The 19,872-nt window shown below is 38.4% G+C and overlaps 2 protein-coding genes across 10 annotated transcripts in view; both read left to right on the plus strand.

Moving 5' to 3' along the window:
- Positions 1-8,325, plus strand: part of nkx2.2a (NK2 homeobox 2a) — a 16,005-nt gene extending 7,680 nt beyond the window's left edge. For 5 of the 7 annotated variants that reach the window (XM_042220797.1, XM_042220796.1, XM_042220794.1 and 2 more), the window contains one exon: positions 1-7,211. This exon is cut by the window's left edge. Coding sequence is in view for 1 of the 7 variants with exons in the window: in XM_042220799.1 (XP_042076733.1) it covers positions 7,225-7,415 (191 nt within the window). In the remaining 6 variants the exon portion in view is untranslated. The other 2 variants (XR_006054398.1, XM_042220799.1) reach the window with 2 other exon arrangements.
- A 9,459-nt stretch (positions 8,326-17,784) lies between these two features.
- The window catches only part of nkx2.4a (NK2 homeobox 4a), a 4,257-nt gene continuing 2,169 nt past the window's right edge, over positions 17,785-19,872 (plus strand). The window contains exons 1-2 of one of the 3 annotated variants that reach the window (XM_042220792.1): positions 17,785-18,875; positions 18,980-19,567. In XM_042220792.1, coding sequence (XP_042076726.1) covers positions 19,198-19,567 — 370 coding nt within the window. In that variant the 5' untranslated portion in view covers positions 17,785-18,875; positions 18,980-19,197. Of the gene's footprint in view, positions 19,568-19,872 lie in introns of all 3 variants that reach the window. The other 2 variants (XM_042220793.1, XM_005922346.3) reach the window with 2 other exon arrangements.

The following is a 19,872-nucleotide window of genomic DNA, read 5'->3' on the forward strand; positions in this document are numbered from 1 at the left end:
AACCACTTTATAATTATAGAAATTTTAATTTCTTGCTTCTTTTATGGACCGAAAAAAATATTTATGGCCATGAATAAACACTGGCAAGTTTTCAGCTTTTTCCCTTTGGTTTTTATTTCTTGTAAATAATTTTGTGGCAGGTGTTTGCAACGCAGAGCAGTTGCGGGAGTGTGGCGATGAAGAGGGTTGTGTAGCCTACATTTCTGAATCTTTTAATTAAAAAAATAAAATAAGGAGACTGCCGTGTAAATAAAAACTGTAGCCTCGCGGCGACGGTAAAATAACCGATTTTGTTTTTTTAAATAAAAAAAAAAACATAATTTAAATAAAATGCGTTGTTTCTGACACCAGGGTCTGGTTTATAGCCGCCACTGTGAAAATTCTATTTTATTTTAAAAGACACCGGTAAACGTGATGATAAAAGGCGATGATGAAAACACTTTATTGTGGCACAGAATGGAAGTGAGCACGGGAACGGAAAAAAAAAAAATCTCCAGCGTACTTCAGTTCTTTCTCTTTCAGGCAAATTTAATCCCGAAAATATTTTTTCTCAATCCGAACACCTCGCTAATAAAGAGCCGAAAGTCACTTGTGAAATGGGACTAAAATCCACTCACTTACTATAAGTGGGCTTCTCAACATAAGAAGCTTTTGAGTGAAAAGCTCTCCTTTTTGTCAGCATCCCCAACCACCCCCGGCCTTGGTTGTAAAGTGGTAGACTGCGAGGAAAAACATCGTTTAATGCAATAAATGTTTTGTTATCTTGTTAAGCGCTAAACTGCAAACAGAGCAGGACGGATCAATGACTCACCAGCCTTCTTTGTTTAATCACGGCAGCGTTCAGCTAAAATTCACGTGGCTTACAGAGGCTTGAAGGGACTAATAAAGACATTTTTTACACGATCATATAACATTTTGGCAATCATAGCCCGCATTACAATATACTTTACGCTATTAGGCACGGCGTTCTTTACCGTGGGACCAAAACGAGCACAAATGGCTCCCCAGTGATCCGCAGAGCGCATTGCGGATTATCAGACTCCAGTCAATATCTTGAGTAAATATGATAACCTAGTTGAAAAAAATCTATGCATTTTGTTTGTCCCGGGCCAAAAAATCTCACAGCAGATGTTAGAGTCGCCCCTATCATCACCGAACAAACAGCTAAATTGGGCAGATTTGCTAATTATTTACAGAATTGAGTCTCAGGGGGCTACTGCTTTTGTGGATGACACAGACTCAATTTGTCGCTGACAGAAAGGTTTTGTGTTTCGAGCTTCCAGGTCAAATAAATCAAACTTTATTATTTTATTTCTTTGTCTTAAAACCCCCAGAAACGTGTGTGTGCGTGTGTTAAATAAGCAGACGCAGTTATTATAGAAACCCGCCACATGCGAAGAGAAAAATGACGTGAGTACCAGTGCGTGTTATGAGAATTATAAAGAGAACCGATAAGAGTCGATGATAAATGATTGCCTGTCTGTGATTGGATTTTAGTGAACTCTGACTGGTTTCTTTCAAATCAAACTCAAACTGAACAAGTCCCGGAACAATAACGCAATTTAAAAACTCATAAGTGAAAGAATGACGCTGACATTTGTGTCAGTTTTTGTCCAACAGAGAAGGCAGCTCTGCGACTCTATCACTGCGCAACGCAAGTGCACGAGGCAATAAAAAAATAAAAAATAAAAAACAAAAGCCCAGGCCTGGTTTCTGTGGATGTTAGAGGCGTGCATGCTAACGAGCAGCAGGAGTGGAGATGCAGACAGTGTAGATAGACAGAGTTTCTTGGTGCTGTTCAGAGTCAGGGAGATGTATCCTTGGGCTTTTTGTCCTGCCTGTCACTTGGTGCCATTGTGATCCTTGCTGCACACGTTGTGTCCCATATGGGCAGCTGGGCTCGGAAAAGGAGAAAAGAATCTCTTACAAGCCCCAAATTGTATCAAGCTTTCAAATAAAGCATTGTTGTCTCTCAAAGAAAAACGAATTAAAAATTCGTGCTATATCTATTCTGGTCAAAAAAGAAGCCCCATTCACACATAACAGGGAGTCCTTCTTCCTTGATAGAGCTATGCCAACAACAGCCTTCTCATTTCTCTTTTCCCTCTATCCTCCCATTCTCCAACGTGAAAGGCCGATTATTGTCTGTCCAAAAAAGTGGCTCGTCAAGGCGCAAAAACTATTTTTAATTCTAGACAGTGTTCTTCCTTGTTTGCTGTGCGTGGGCCTGTTTCTAAAATGAACACATGGAAAAATATTTGACACTGTTTGGCCCCCGTCCTTTTTTAAGGACTTCCGTATCGAGCGTAAACTTGAGCTACTATTAATTAACAATTTACGGTTAGATTTCACAGCAGCTCTCCTGACTTTAAAGCCAGTGCCACGCTGCTGTGCAATATACGGATGCAGAACAAATAATACACCTGAGTAATAATTAAATGCTGAAGCTGCCATTTGCACTTTTATTTTGCTGTGATCTCTGGAAAATGCAGATGTTTTTCCGTGAGGACAAAAACTGGGTTTGTTGGCAGGTGTGTTGTGGACTTTTGCGCATGAAAGACCGGAACTGATCCCATTCAAGTGGTTTCTTTATTCATAAATTGCCTTTACATTTTCATATTTAACAATATGATATTTAACACTTTTTCGGAACCATACAAATCTGCTTTCAGAAATTATGCTCACTTGCTAATATAAAGTGATTTAAACCAGCTGGAAGCTCCCTGCGCGTTCAGTCTGGCTCTGTCGTGTTTTCCACAAAACTGAAGTAAAACCTCAATAGTGTCTTCGTGGAAGCCTTTACGATAAACTTTTATGACGAACAGCATTCTCTTTGCACCCCCGTATTGCCATTAACGCACCAGAAAATTACACTACACCTCTATCCGCTCAGCAACAGGGTCAGATTTATCGGAAATTGCTTTTGGCTGCTTGAAGGGATAAAGCAGTACGATATTAAAACAAGCATCTTGGCGTGCAGCATAGTTCAACCTGCGTGGATAACTCTATTATATACCTTGGAATACAATACTTGAGGAAATATGCACTTGGGACACCGTGAATCTTCGTCATCCTGCCCATTTGAACCTCGACATGAATCATTTTTCTATCACGCACATCGCCAAATAAACGAGGATTTCAAAGCTATAATAAGCGGTGCTTTTCATTTAAAGGAAGCGATCTGGGTTTTATTGCCTTAAAGGAGATCCAGATTAGATTCGCCACAGTGCCGATATTAAAGAGAAAGGGGAGTGATGGAGGGAGGGGGAGGGGGAGACGGAGAAGAAAAAACGTTGCGCCAGGTTGCCACAAGATGGAAGCAGAGGTCTTCAGTTGGCGCCATGCAGCTCTTACCTGCAAATGTCGCCTTACTGCATCTAATTCCATCGCTACAAATTACTGCAGCTAAATCATATTCCAACTGCTGAAATAATGCGCCTTTTTTTCTCTTTAATGAACCAGCAAACTTGACTGTCTTTTAAGTGCATGATTGCGGTTTATGACATTGTTATGGATCTTGAGAGCATAATCATATCGCTCTTCAAAACAAACTAGGCTCGACGTAAACAGTCCACGGGCAATTAGCACAGTTTCCATTTCACAGTCAGAGAGAGGGAACTGGCGGAGAAATAGTCTGCGTGTCTCCACGGTGTGGCGCAATTGGATAGGGGGAGAAACGGGGTGCAGCAGCTCGCAGATTAATTCACTCCAGTGAAAGTGAACAATGGGGGTGAAGTAAGGTTTACCAAAGAAAGTCTGAATCAATCATCGCCTTTTACAACAAAGAAGGCTGTGAGTCATAGCTGGTCACGCGTGTGAAAATCTAAATCTACACCGCTGCTACGTTTTGTGCCAGAAACGCAAAGGAGAGGTGTGTGTTTTTGTTTTTTAAAAAATAAAATCAAACAAAATAATAACTATCTACTTGGAGCATCAAATAAACTCAGAGAGGGCTGGATCTGTTTCCTTACGATCAAAGGAAAATAATGAAAATTAAGCATCATATTTGGTATCAAGAATCAAATCGTTAGCATTTTGGGTTTTTACATGTGCATCACGTCCTGCAGTCACATAGACTTACTTTCCAAGCTGCAAAATGCCTGAACACATCCCTCCATGTAGAGAACTATGCAAAGCACTGCAAAATGGGTCAAATGACGTCAAAGTAAAAGCTACCATCTTTATGCACCTGCTCAGTTCAGCGTCAGTGAGCTTGCAACTGTAGGGGGCCTCATTGGGTTAGAAACGTTTCGCAGCAGGGGGTGCGGAGATGCTGAACACGGTGAAGGAGGGTTGAGGGGAGAGGAGATAAATTCTTAATCTGCTTGCATTGTGACCAGTTTTGACTTTGGAATAAAAACAGCGGTTTGAAACAAACACACACAGCGCTGAGAGCAGAAACATATCAAGACATCAACACTAGGGCTTCTTCTGTTTGCTGTTTTGGTGTCAGTCGGTGGGCATGTGAAAGTAACACGGTCATATTCGAATCCACGAGCTGCATTCAAATTGGTGCTGTGTGTATTAGTGTAGGCGGCAGGCTGCTGTGTGAAGCAGACAAAGCCCACATGACACATATACAAGTTGACTCAGCGAGCGTCTGCAGAGTACTGTTCACATCAGCAGCCCATCTGCGTGAGAAGAGCCTGGAGAGGTGCGAGCTGCCTAACACAAACACCAGCATCTATGACTTACACAAGGAAGAAACCGGAGAGCTGAAGTTTTCTTTGGAGCTCAAAGGGGAATCCTTCCATCGTCTCCGAACAGCTCCAGCTTCTGTCACACTGTGTTTATCTATAAGATTAAATAAAACAGGATTGTCTTTGTCCACTTTAATTTGAACTGTACCCATTTAACAGTCAAGAGTAGTGCTTTTCTATGATACACTAAAAGCAAGTATACGCCTGCAGCGCTCTGTAACAAATCTATTTGATTCACAGCCGATGATAAGCTAAATTCATAAAAGGCTTGTCATTGTTCTCACTGAATGAAGTCACTATTTGTAGATGACTTATCTAATGTGTCTAATTAAAGGAATAATTGTGAAAAAGCATTTTAAGTTGCGCACAGTTTACTTTCTGGTGTGAAAGATTTCTTGATGTTAAATTGGCACTCGTGTTTGAACTCCATTATTGGGGAAATATATGCTAAATATGAACACAGCTTGTGTTATTGCAATGACAAACTATATGCTTCTACCGTGAGCACATTAGGAGGGGTGTAACATATACTTACCATTACTTGTTTAGCTCATTAGCATGTACACGTAAACATCATGGCATCCATTGGTTTAACAAGTGGACACCAGCTCTCCATGCTGCTTCTTACTCTGCAGCGCTTTGACTTGTTATTGCTTCTCCTTTCTTCCCCCTGACTGCAGTTCTGTTGCACTATAAAATCTATTCGCTTGAGTTTCGTCATCCATGTAAGCCCACGGTCACAACCTTCACTTTACTTCTATAACAGGTTTTTTTTTTTTTTGGTGCTTTTTTCTTTCATATTTGTCTGCATTAGAGGTATGAAATGCCAAGACAGGAAATGTAAACACAGTGACGTTATTCGGAAATTTAATGATTTTAAGGAAAATCTAGTCATTGGATACGATCTCTAAGTAAACACTGCAAGACATCCGCATGTATTCAGTTTTCATTCTTGCCTCCACACGCAAGAGAAAACACGCCACGGTGTTTTGCCGTGGGAGACGCTGATCGTGCAGTTCTTTAAAAGTGGCAGGTCTGAGTTTAAAGTGCTGCAGATGACCAGCAGCCAGCTCAGAGTCATCTCACGGAAAAGGGGCGAGCGTCAAGGTTCTTGACTTTGCTGAATGTTGAGATTAAGAAAACAGCAAAGAGATGAGGAGAGTGACAGGGTGAGTAGAGTGCTCAGAGACTAAAGTTTGGATTTTTCTTCTCAAATAATTTACTCAATCTAATCTACTCCACGAACCGATGTAAAATCCTATAATGTGTATGATGAATTAAATAAAGGACTGCAAAAAAATCACGTTGTTTTGTTAATTTTTGGTATTTTCTGACGAGTGTGCTTAGGATCATAATGAAATGATGATAAGTGGGATACAAATTGAATTTACCTACCACGACATGGGTATGAAACGCAGATAGTGTATGTCATAATTTTTCTTAAAATGTTCTAAAGTATGAATCATTAAGTCATACTGTAGCAGCCAATGCCTCTGCTTCCATGAGAGACAATTACAAAAAAAAAAGGTTGTTGAGTGCCATTAACAACTAAATGTGTCTCAAGCAGCAATGTTTAATTCAGCCTTCTCCAGCCCTCACTGATGGGCAAGCTCTGATGCATTACTGAAAAAATAGATATAAAATCATTCATCCATCATTTTTAGCTGGTGTAAAGTGTAAGGGCAAAGGTCAGGGAATACGGTGATTATTAGTTTTATACAATGACCTGCGAGATCAACTGAGATTCTTGAGCCTGCCATTTTAAATATGTAGTCACACCACCTTATTCTAATGGAAAAGATGTTTAACAGTCGAGCGCTGGAGCAAATATTTCTTCATCTTTTATCAACTTAACTTTTTAAATCGACCTAGTAGCTCTGATGCTGTGGTATTAATGCACTGTACAAGTGAAGGGGCGTTAAGCCCTTTGCAGAAGAAGCAGGAAAAGTAGATGATTCAAGTTTCAGTGTCTATAGTATGAGTGGACTGTTCATGCACCCCTTTGGTTTTCCAACCGTGTCTTTTTTTTCTTTCTTTTCTTTTCTTTTCTTAAAAAAAACAAAACAAAAAAAAACAAGACTTAATTTCACACCAGGTGACTTTTTCTACACATTATATCCAAATGATCCAGAGTCCTTAATTTGTAAATTAAGGCAACATCATTCACAGTCTGTGTACCTGTGCAATGCCTGTGGGACAATGCAAATATGACACATTACCTTTTTGTTTCAGATATGCTGTAATTAATGATTAATTAGATGAGCTGATCTACATGCCCAAATAAATATGCAATAAAAATACGATAAAGATAGGCACTCTTATTTGGACTTGAAATCGTTTCATAGCACCTGCAGGTAAATTTCAACCCACGGTGAATGATAATGTTCAGAGCCGACTAAGCTCAAAGTCGACTGTCTCTTGCATCTCTGAGTTCTATTAAAAGTTGTGCTGCTGTGTTATGATATGCAAATCACCATATGGTCTTATTTCCCTTTGTCTTCTCTTTCTCAATGTTCCACCTCAGGACTTGAATTGTCTTGTATAAAACCCACAGTCCGCTGCAGTCAGGTGGGCTGGATGGGGGACAGCGCCAACAATCAGGTTCCCAGAGTTGAGTGTTTATGCCTTTCACTTAATGGATTGTCTCACCTTCTTCAGAGGATGAACATGAGGTGCTTGAGATGCCAGCACTGCAAATGGATCCTGGGCCTTTGAGGCTGATAACGACCGGCCGTCATCTGTTTCAGACATGCTTCAATCAGCAGGCGTGATGATCAAAGAGCAGCAATGTAGCAGCAGTGTTTTACCAATTCAAATCATCTAATTAACTTCCTGTTTAAAGAGGATGTAAAATATGTGTAGCAGGATGTGCCTATCATGTGTTTGTGCACTTGTGCTCTGTGGTGAATTTTTAATGTGTTTCATGGCTCTCTGCAATAGATGGAAAATAAAAGTTTCTCTATGATATTTCCTTTTGCACTGCCTGACTTCATTATACAACGTATCACATCGCGTGCTCTTTGAAATGTATGAGAATGAAGCAATAACCTTCAACGTATTCATCTGTTGTAGTCATTAATGCATAGATCCTCCTGCCAAACAGCATGGGTGCCACAAACATCACAAGCATGGCCACAAACTGCTGAAGAACTCTAACACTAGCATGGTGATGCAGAAAAATCCCTCTATACAAGCTCATCAAATATGTAATCATTTACATCTCGGGGGATAAATTCATTATTATGAATTTGCATTTTTTTATTTATGCATAAAACTCTTTTTTTAACTCGTAATGTGGTCCAAATCACACTGCAAAAGTTTAATTTGTTTGATTTTTTTGTTTTGTTTTCGGCTCCATTCATGCTCCACGTTTCTAAACGACATCAGCACCCTCAACCCTGCAGGTTCCTCAGATCCTCTGCAGTCCATTGTCCTTTTTCCTTTACTCAGAGGAAAAGAAAAGAGGCAGCTACATTTAACTTTCAGGTCGTCAAGTGTTCCATTTCTTTTTGAAACCAACACTGTACATATGAAATGTTATTTATTATGTATTTGTATCTGTTCTTCCCATCAAAGTTTGCTTTAAATGTGACCTGTACAGACAATTACCCAAAATTTATTTAAATAAATGTTATTATTGCATTTGCTTTGCTATTTGAATTTTATTGGTTTTACTAAATGACAAACTTGTACCTCATTTGTACATCATTCATATTGATTCAGAAGAAAAAAATGACCAAATATCTGATATCATGCAGCACAACACTAAATTACATACTGCATATCTGTAAACAATATATTTATGTATCTATATATTTTACTAATTTTATGTTTATATATGTTGTATTTCATTTCATGGGGAAATAGCATCCTGTTTTGCAGTGCACACAGAGAGAAAGAGAGAGACAGGCTATTGTGTAGACTGTTATATAACTGAAGCAGTGGGATGTGTTCAGGGTAAAACTTTAAGGAAGGCTGTACGTTCAGTTTAACACACTTTGTAAATGCTTCAGTTACAAGAGTTAATAGTTTCACAGATAGTGTTACTGTTAGTGTTCAAGTGTTTAGAAAAGTAAATAATAATCTATTTCTGGTGCTAACGCATTATTTTTGCCTTATATTGGCTAAAATCTTATGTATAAAGTGTATAAAATCTCCACTAATAAATGAAAGGCACAGTCACAGTGCTGATTTCTGTGCCTTCTACAGAAGCAGAGTTCTGGTTCGTGATGACAACTCTTATGTTTATTAATCTTCAGTTATCTGAGATGCAAAAAAGTTAATACTTTAGTGTAATTTGATTGGATGAAGAATATGAAGAATAGTGGTAAATGTGGCAGAAGGATGAACTGAAGGACACATGAAGCGCACGCATGGAAAAGGTGAAAACATCAAAGCACATTTATTTTATTGTAAGGTGCACACAGTGAGTCAGAAACACTTAAGAAACAATGTAACCACGCCCTCAGCATTTTAGACTGAGGTACTCTTGAGCAAGACAAGCACAGATCTCTGAGGCATGATCTGTTAGCTCTCGATTATCATCCAGGTAACTGCAGAAATGTTGCTGCGTGATTCTTTTTAAAGTTGTGTCTGAGTGAGTGCAGCGTTTTAATAATGTTTATTCACTTTCACTCAATTCACAAAAGCTTAGAAGAACTTTTGCATTTTTACAAAAAGGTACGTTTATTAAAAGTCCAAAATGAGATGATGTGCGTGTTGTCAAACACTTTCATCTATGAATGTGTGTGATATTATTAACCCAGCTAACTTAAACAATACTTTCATAATACGGTTTTTAAAAAGTGTATGAACTGAATCCAGTAGAGAGGTCCATTGAAGCAGGTTCTGTTTGCAGTGGTCAGTCTTAGTGATCAGGTAAAAATCTCTTCTTAGTTTCTGTAACTGGGAGAAATCCACCGCCTGCAGAGTATATATGATGTTTCATCTGTGAGCAGACAGACGCCAGAAATAGTTTCTTTAACATGGTTCACTTTCCATTTGATGGTTGCTCCTGTATTATTAAATTAGCTTCACATGCAGAGCACTGAACTGCATTCAGAGACACTTTTTTAAAGAGAAAGCTTTCAAGGTCTCTTTTTGGAGCTCAGGAATGTTTGTTCATCAGTATCAGTGATGACTAGAGCAACAATTTATTGGATAACCAAAGAGACATTTTACAGTTACTTAAAAACTCAGAACTGTTTTTGGCAGTTCACTTTTTGACTTGCCATCATGACGCTTATCTGTTCCTGTTTAGATTCATAAATGTGGCAACAGAGCAGCAGCGTGGGAGTTTAAGAAAGGAGTATTTGAATGCAGTCAGTAACAGCATGTGTCCTTTCTTCATGTGAGTTACTGAACTTTTTTACAGCAAGAAGGCCTGATGTATTTTTATAGCAATAATGCCGATGCAGCGACTCCACATGCAGACTGAGGCTCTTGTTTACCTCAAAATATGAAATACTGAGAATCCATTTTACTTCCAATTTATTTGCAGATCAGAAAGCTGACATATTACAAGTCTTCACATTCCTTGGGATTATTTAAGAAGGCATATTAAACATATATAATCTCATTCCATCATTAAATATGTTGCTGACAAGATGTTAGCAACATAATAGTAATTTAAAAATTAGTTTTACTCCTAATGGCCATGTGTAATATATCTAGGCCTGCTTTTAAACAAGTGGTCACATCCATGTAATTTACATGCAGTGTTCTGCATTTCTGCAGTGTAGTGAACGTCAATAAATCAAGTAAAAGCTGTGAGAGGTGAGCTGTGGCGGGCGGCTGAAGGGTGTTTTGTGTGTTTTCCTGTCGAGTGAGCAGCAGCAGTAGTCATCCGAGCTGAGGAATCTTTTTATGACTCCTGCACTCATGGCTGGAGGGAAGAGAGAGGACGAACCGTCTGCAGCGTTTTAGCACACAATTTCCTGATGGTTTCAGAGAAGAGGCCAGCCAAGCATTTCAAGTGGCGGAGCAGCGAGAGGGCAGTATTGCAGAGGAGAGCAGGTAGTGTAATGATCAGGTAGACAAGATGACATCGAGCGTCCTCAGAGACGGTCAGACACACTGAGTTCACATCCTTCCAGGCAAAAAGAACCACTGAAACAGGACGAGACAAAACCAACAAACAAGAGAGCCGTTAACCACGAGAAGACTTGTTATTACTGTACAGCAGCACAAAGTCAGCGCAGTCTCTGTGCAACACATACAGGAGCACGAACACCGAATACACATGAACTGTTCGCAATAATAAACTGGTATTTGCAGCATGTGTGTAATAGCATGCATTTCTGAGTAGTCACCAACAAAATGGACAAACAACTTCACAATAAAATAAACCATCTTTACGAAGTGCACATGTGCACAACTCATAAAATAGTTTTTGCAATCTCTGTCTGCATCTCCTGGGATGAGATCTGATAATAAATGCCAAAGCATAATAATATCTGCACATGTATGTGACTATTAGTTTCTGATTAATTATTTTAGAGTTGTTTTTTGAACTGCATCCCAATAAATCACAGTTTATGGTGCAAATTCTTGCAGGGTTTATATTGTGTGGCAAGCCTCGTTTCACAGTTTGTGATGATCTGCTGTTGATTTATAAAAATCTGCCAGACGTAACAGGTAATTTAACAACTTCTAAATGATTCCCATGCACTGACAACATGATTAAATCCAGTGGAGTATAAACAGTTTTGTCGTCACTAACTTCAGCTCTAAGCAAAATGTCCAAACTTTAATGAATCGACTGAGGAAAAAGTGTCAAAGGTGCACTTTGACTCACAGGTATGTAGATTTTTAAAAGCTATATTATTCTTTTATATTACACTTCTCACTAAACATGATTAATTTAAAAATAAATGTTATTCACAGAATAAGGCTGATTTTAAAAGTGTCAACACTCTTTGGTCATTTTCTGCGTTTTAATATCTTTTAAGCAACCAGCGAGTTTGCTACAGATCACAGCCTGACACAGTGCTGAGATAATAAACCAGCATCTTAATCTGAATCTGAATTTGAATTAGCTGAAGTGGCTGTTTGGTTAAATAAAAACTGTCCTTAACATGTGGACAATCTGACATTTTCTTTCTGTAGTTCCTCAGAAGAGCACTAAAGAATTATAGAGAGACTGAAAGATATTTCACTGTTGCATGCTGTTGTTATAAACGGGTGTATTTTGGCCTGAATTTGATCGTTTTGCACAGGTTTTACTCTCTTGCTATGATTCAAGCTGAAACCCATGTCACACTTTTTACATTTATGTCAGAGGTACTTTTTATAGTAACATTCCTCTGGTTTCTTTAAAGTTTCTTTAAAGTTAACGTCCTCCTTCTAAAATAACTGCCTGGTGATTGGTAGAGCACTCCTTGATTCACTTGATTTGCTGCACAAAGTCAATATGGGAAAATATCAACTATTCTAATAGACACACAACACACAAAATGTGTAATGATATAACAGATGTACTGTGTGAATAATGGTTTAAGACATTAAAAAAAGGATAATCCATTTATAAATAATCCATATAAATGAAAAAATCACTTTGTTTTTTTGTAAACGAGGCAGGACAGAAAATGACTGGTTATTTATTCAAAAAGCTACTTACTATGAATAAATATTTTTAAGGGGAATAAGGATATTGTTTTTTCTTTTGGACAAATTCAAACCACACAAAGCAAAATTTAAATGAAATAAACCCGTAAAAATAGATTTTATTTCCAAAAACAAAAATTTATTCTTTGTAAACAATAAATTTCTGAAAATGTGCTGGATACAGATACATGCACTGCAACTGTACATTTGTAGTAGTGTAAAAGTATATAGTAGTATATTCCTTATTTGTATATGTTATATATAATTTGTTATGCATTTTTCTATAAGATACAAATAGCTATATTTTTATTTATTTTTTACGATGCCATTTTAAAAAAAAATAAATTCTGCATACAGTCTTCTACCTTTTCAGGATTACAGCTACCTGGCATTCCCATCCAGCATACAGCATTTTATTCAGACAGTGCTCAGTAAAAAACGAATAGAAATTAGAGTTTTAATCCTTTGACACTTTGCAGGAAAACTGGACTTTGACTTCATATTTTAAATTGCAGCACATGGTGCATTCTTGTAACTGTCAGGATCAATACATTCACAATTTGAAGTAGTTTTGCGACGTGTTTATGTGGATTCATCTAAATAATGGTAGGCTGTCAGGTGGCCTACTGGATAAAAGCATCCCAAAGTGGGGACAAACAGACAGGTAAAAATGCCACATTGATATGCAGCTTCTGCTCACATTTCCATTGTTGAGTTGTGAGGCCATTTAAAAAGTTTCCGTCTCCACGTTCAGCTCTCAAAGTGTTTTCAAACTTTTGATTAGAAGATACATCTCTTGACTGTTAATGTGAAAATAAGCCGAATAAATGAATTCCTGGCATAAATGGACATCAGGAAACACTTGATGCAAATTGCAGCTATTTGCATGCATTTCAGGTGCAAAACCATGTTTGATCATTATTATTATTATTATTATTTATTTTACGGCACTTTTTTTATTCAGAGGTAAAATATATTTATATATCTAACTTTATACTGTTTCTACATTAACAAAGCTTTCTTTTTTTGGGGGGGGGGGGGAGAAGAAGTGCACTTAAATGTTTAAACAATGTTTTGAAGCTTCTTCCAAAATCCAAAAATTATCTAAATTATTTTATTATTTTAACTTTATGCAGCCTGTAATGACTAAAGCAGACATGATTGTAAATCTGAACAGCCTCTTGATTTATTAAGAACAAAAAAATGCAAATTTGGCTCTAGAAAATGAAAATGGAAAAGAAAAGTCAAAGCAGAACATTGCAAACACTTACATGTCACTGGAAAATGCCAAAAATCCAAAAAATTATCTTCTACCTTATAATTCTAAGAATCCTCAGTACTTGAACTATGTCTAAATATTGTTATGTAAAACAAGTAAAATGGGGATCCACTTCAAATTAAACTACAAAATTACATTTCAGGACATCAAACAGATTTCATCTTATCACAATAATTGAATGCAAGGGCAACCAGATACAGGAGAAGGACTGGCAGATCCATTTTGCCATATGAGTAACTGGGTGACAAATCCAGAGTGAGCCACGGTTGAGTCACAACTATACTCTCTAACAGCTTTGTTTACCTGCCCTTACTGCTGCCACAATTAATGCAGCAGAGAAGTGGACGAACCAGGTACCCTTGGAACCAAGCACCCAGTCCAAGTACACTATCTGCTTTGTTCTGCCATGCATTTGGTAGTCTGCACTGATCTGCTGCTGTGGTTTTTAATTGTTGCTACAAAAGAGAGCAGCTATGCTAAAATATCGCCACTCAAAACAGTGCAGAGGACAGTGGCACTCACAGAACTCGGAGGACCTAAAATTTCAGGGAGCTAAATCAGTTTCAAACATGGAAGGGCACAATTTGTTGTCTCTTTTTCCTTTGTTGTTGTTGTTATTGTTGTTTTGTTTTTCAAATCTCAAATAAAGTGACTGGTCATAGTTACAGATACAGGATTTATTAAGTCATGTGTGTATAAATTATATGCATAAAAATCTGATCTATAAAGTTAATCTCACCAGTCATTCTTTAAAACTCATCATGACATGATTAATGGATCACTGACAGCCTGTCCACGCTTTGCAATTAAGGTTGTTATATGCCTTGCTAGTCTTCAGCTTCAGTTTGAAAACTGGAATCACAATCACTTGTTGTCATAAATGTGTACTACAAGGTACAATTTTTATACTACTTTTAATTTCCTATCTGATTAGTTTAGCATATGGTTCAATAATTAAAAAAATTGTGCCAACAATATCTCACTGATGTGAAGGTAAATTTTTTGCAATGAGTGTTCTTGAGTGAAATGGTGTGCTCAACACATCTTTGACTTAACTTTCCACTCACATTAATGATTTTATTACATTGATGTGATATTAGAAGAGTTTAACGTTTTTGTAAGAAAGCAGAAAGAAACTGTTTGGGTTTTTTTGTTTGGGGGGGGGGGGGTTCTATGGCATGGAAATTAAAAGAATATGTCCTCTTTCAGGCAACATAGAAAAGAATTTAACACTATTCAGTATCTTAATTTGCTTCCAAAAACAAGAAGGAACATTCAGTTTTCTACCACCAGCATAGCTACATATCCCACATGCTGTTATCTCCCAGCTGCAGCACATAATCCAGTCTGATTGGCCTTTACTGCAACTTTATCAACTTAACGAAAAGCTGTATTGTAATACTTTAAGAATAACTTCTAAACGTTAATCCTATTACAGTATGTTAAATTCTTCTTTCCTCCATTTTCCACAGCTGTCAGATTATGGTCAGTGCCCATTAAAGCCCATATTCTGTTTTTGGCACCCTATTAGCATCATTTCGTCCATCAAGCGACATTAATTGTGAATGAATGCAAACTCCTGCAGAAGAATACGGTCTTCAAGAGGTCTGTCACATACTTTCTCCACTTGGGAGGACCTTTAACCTACTTAGCTGAGGAACCGGACCGTTTCAAGTAGTGCAGCTGAAAGATATGCACCTGCCCGCTTTTTACTCTCACACTGCTCTGCGATTTAAGAGGAGAGAAAGTATTTGATCTAAATGGTACTACACTGACTGCAGGTGTGGAATTTCCTCCACAAATCTCAGCAAAAATTCACCCTCTGGGCCGGGCAGTATAGAGATGCGCTTTACATGAAGAAAAACTGATTAGAGTTGTTGTAAGACTGGTGCGTTTAATACCAGTATTTGTGTTTATTTTGCGCCATGCTCTTTTTGATTCCATGCGCACGAATGTCCAAATACAAATATCAGTAATCTGGAAGAAAAGCTGTACATAAGATCTCCCACCTCCCTCCAGTATCCTTCAATTTACAGATGTAATAAATATCGTGGTGTTGTTTGACTGTTAAAGAATACTTGCTGCTTTCTTCTTTTTCTTTTCGTTGACAAACCCTGACATGAATTTATAAATCCCTGGCTTCTTTTCCGTTAGAATATGTTTGAACTTAAATTTAAAAATAAGGATCCCAGTCTACAAGGTTCGGTGTGTATTTTCAGGTTTTCCTTCTTCTTCTTCTTCTTCTTCTTCTTCTTTGTAAACTCGCCACACCAAAATGCGTCGTTTTGCAAATCCACCTTTTTCTTAACATACCCAAGAAGCTGTTTTCTTTTAACTAGAGGCCGGTGTACTCACAACGAAATCTAAACGAAAACACTAGAAATCTAAGGAAGATGTCCCAGACAATCGAAAGAGAGATTCACGGTTCGCGCGTAAATTACGCACAGAAAAATTTACCCAGATAAATGATTCCCGTAGCTTAGATAACATTACAATAACGGCACACGTTTGTTTCCACTTTTCAAAAATCATCCAAACAAAGAAGAAGATGAGAAGTAAGAGAAACTGGAAACCACTTTTAGTGTGATTAATTTCACTCGTATTATTTTACAGATAGAAGTGGGAAATGTGAGGGGTTGTGGGAGCTGCAAGACGAAATCGTTTTCGTGTTTTCTGCACTTTGTGCTCGGCCAGTGCGTGGTTGAGGTGACAGGTCAGGACCCTGGCCCTCTAGCCATCTCTCCACATCTCTCAGGGTATTGAACTAGCATCGAAGAGATGGAGAAAAGCACTTCAGTAACCAGGCGCTTGAATCCATCTGCTGTGCTGAGCTGATGGAGGCGAAGGTATTGAGCAAAAGGCTATCTGTAGGATACAAACTACATAAATGGGTTGTTATTAGGTTCTCGTTAACAACACTTAAATGTTCCGATAAAAGCGTAGATATAGAGAGAAAATTGGTTAGAATGTTGTTATAGAAAGTCGCCGCTGTTTATCTGAACACCGCGGTTTGCGCCAGTAATCTCTATCGTTAATGAACACAATTTAAGAGATCATTTAGTCCCTGGTGGCAAGCACGCTGATGCCTATAGAATATTATGTAACATACTTCTGTTTGTCTTCAGGAATAAAGTCACAGAAGCATGTGAACGGATTTGCTCTGTGACTTAGTGAGAAAGCTTAACGTCTTCTTTAAGGAAAAATGTATTCCATAGACACTAACTAGCTTCCCATTTGGAATTTTGGGAATAAAAAAGCAGTATTCTTCGCCATAGTGCCAACAATTTATTGATTGTATTTCTTGTGATGGAAAGAATCAATGTGGGCTAATTTATATGAATAATTCCCCGATGTTTTTCAGAACGCATCGTACCCGTTTGCTTGACTAAGCAGACAAGCGAAACTAAGCACGAGACAAAAATTATTGCTAAACATAGTTTGAAAAGTGGAGAATATTTTAAATCTTTTTCTCTTTGTTCGTCTTAGATTTGTGAACCAACCTTGGGTGGGCCTTCTTCACGAGTCCCGGCGCGTTCCTTTATATGGCTCCGGTTGCATTTTCCGCATCATCTCCACAGGATGTAAAAGTTAACTAGGACTGAAAACTATATAAATATGAACTATAAGCGCCTATAAGAGTTGCATGCAGCCAACCAGCTCCACATTTTTATGGGATCCTAATGTGGAGGGTTTGTGGACCGGGGTCCTGCTCTCTGACTCAGTAATCCACAAGGTTGAGAGGTTTGCCTCATTTACATAATGTTAGAGGTCTGGGCCGAGGCCTACTTTTCTTTTCTACTTGAAAAGACACCATGCTGCTGTTCCCAAAAGAGTGGAAAAGGCTCACAGACGTCTGGACAAGCATAGGTGTATTTTCAGGTAGGAAATATTACTCTAAAAAAGGCTAATTTACCCTAATTTATGTTCTAATAGAAATAGCTTTTCGGGAGATTCTTTATTTTACACAGGTTAGACCGCATTCTTTTCAAACGCCATTTTTTCTTTTCTTTTTGTCTTCAGTGTCTTTCTGACAACTCCAGCTGACTTTGGAAAAAGCACGCACTGTTTTGTTTTCCTGAAGAACAATAAAGCCCAGCCACTTCACATTAAATCCGCCGCGGAGTGCGGGCATCTGGGGGGAAAGAAAAATAAGAAATCCGGCTTCTGAAATATGCATAGGAAAAAATGAATGATTACAATCAGCCTATCAACTTAACCGGAGATTGCTGTTCTTGATATTTCTCTATAATTGATGGCTGACCATGTCACATCTTCATTTACTCAATTAGGGTAGGTAGCTACTTGCTGCCATGCCATGGCAAATTACATTAGTGGCTTCATGCAGACGAGTGGTTCCTTCCTACAATAATGAAGACAGCGACACATTTCACGTCTGGAAAATAACCTCCGAGCAGAGCACCTGTTCCCATTGTTGTCTGCAGTATTATGGTGATGATAAAGTTAAAAAAAATTCAGAGGAAACATTATCATTGTTATGAAAACATATTTTCCAAGAGGAATTGTAGCGGCAAGTCTTTATTATCAGATATAGGCGTCATAAATCAGTTTAGAAATAAATGACAAATTGAGAAGTTTTTATTAACACTGTTCGCCGTTTCTAGCGGCTCTTTTCTCATTTGACCCTCTTGTTTTGTTTCTCTTCCTCTTATTCTTCCCCTGGCGCCAGTCAGTTTGCTCAGCGATTACAATGTCAGGTCAAGACTGCAAAGTGTCGTTAATGCATGTTGACCAGACTCGAGGGTTTGAGGCTTAAAATAGTGCACCAAGTCTAATATAATTGTAGATGCCTAAGAAGTATAGGTAAAAAAAAAAAGGAAAAAAAAGTAATTTCCTCCCTTTTGATCCTAAATTAGGTTATATGGAGTCGGATGCTGTATGATTAGTTTCGGAAAAATATAATTTACAAATTCGTTTATGTCTTTTGCTGTGTGAGTGCTGTGTAATGGCAAAGAGTTTTGGACCCATACTGCTTTTTTCAACATATTTTTCTTTCTTTTCTTTTTTTCTTTTTGAGCTTATTTGGACTTGTTCCTCTTCGCTGGGGTAAAATGATGCTCAAGAAGCATAAACGAGCTGGTCATACAACTTCATTGTGACTCTTTGATGATACTCGGTGGCCCTTATGTCTGTTCAAAGTGCTCTCAAAGTTTCTAGAAAGAGTGGAATTCCCTACTGACGCAAAATAGTCATATGTGGTCAGATCAGCTGATGTGCGGAACATAATGGGATATTCTCACCTGTATGTAGCTGCTGCAAACACAGAATCGTGAGTATGTGTCGTAGTTTTATTCGCGTATACAAGTTAATACAAAGCAAAGTGTGTTTTCATGAATTATTTCCCTAAAATGTCAATGACTATTGTTTGCTGGTTTAGGAGTTTTGCTCCGCCCCCTGTGTTTGTCGTAAACCTGGCTCCTGGCTCCAATAAACCCGGGCTAAGAGCGCCCTGGGCTCGCCTCCTTCTCTAAGGCGATCAATAGGATCTCAGGCGCACTACAAGCACTCTCTTACGTAGACATCCACCAAGGAGAGAGCCGATACAACAACACGGTTGATCTGCTCAAACACAAAAATCTACCTGCTTTCTGAATCATGTCGTTGAGCCCAAAGCACACAACGCCTTTTTCAGTGACAGATATTTTGAGTCCAATCGAGGAGACCTACAAGAAGTTCAGTGGCATGGACGGCGCAGGGAACCTAACCTCTCCACTGGGAGCCTACCGACAGCCTCAGGTGTCTCAGACCGGCATGCAACAGCACTCCATGGGCCATAACGCCACGGTGGCCACCACTTACCACATGCCGCACAGCGTCTCCCAGTTCTCCCACAGCGCAATGGGAGGATACTGCAATGGAAGCATTGGCAACATGGGAGATCTTCCGTCGTACCAGGAAAGCATGCGGAATAGTGCAGCAGCAACAGGGTGGTACAGCGCCAACCCTGATCCAAGATACTCCACAAGTAAGTTCGATTGTCCTTTTATCAACACTTTTCACACTTTTTTTTAATCTTCGTAAAACCACAAATGAATTTTGAGAGTGACCGTTAAAAACGCACACGACTAACCTGTAGTTACTTTTTGTTTGTTTTTTACATGTTAATTTAAAAATGATATATATTGTCCGCTATTTTACAAAATATCTTATTTTAAATGACTGTTTATGCTGATGAAAACCGAAAAGGAGATCATTCTTTGGCTCAATCTGACTCGACTTTTTTAAAATTTTGGAATAAGAAACAATTTTAAAGCAATAATTTGATAATTT

The sequence above is a fragment of the Haplochromis burtoni genome, unplaced genomic scaffold (assembly GCF_018398535.1).
Source record: "Haplochromis burtoni strain Fernald_Lab_line unplaced genomic scaffold, NCSU_Asbu1 Contig_55, whole genome shotgun sequence".
NCBI lineage: Eukaryota > Metazoa > Chordata > Actinopteri > Cichliformes > Cichlidae > Haplochromis > Haplochromis burtoni.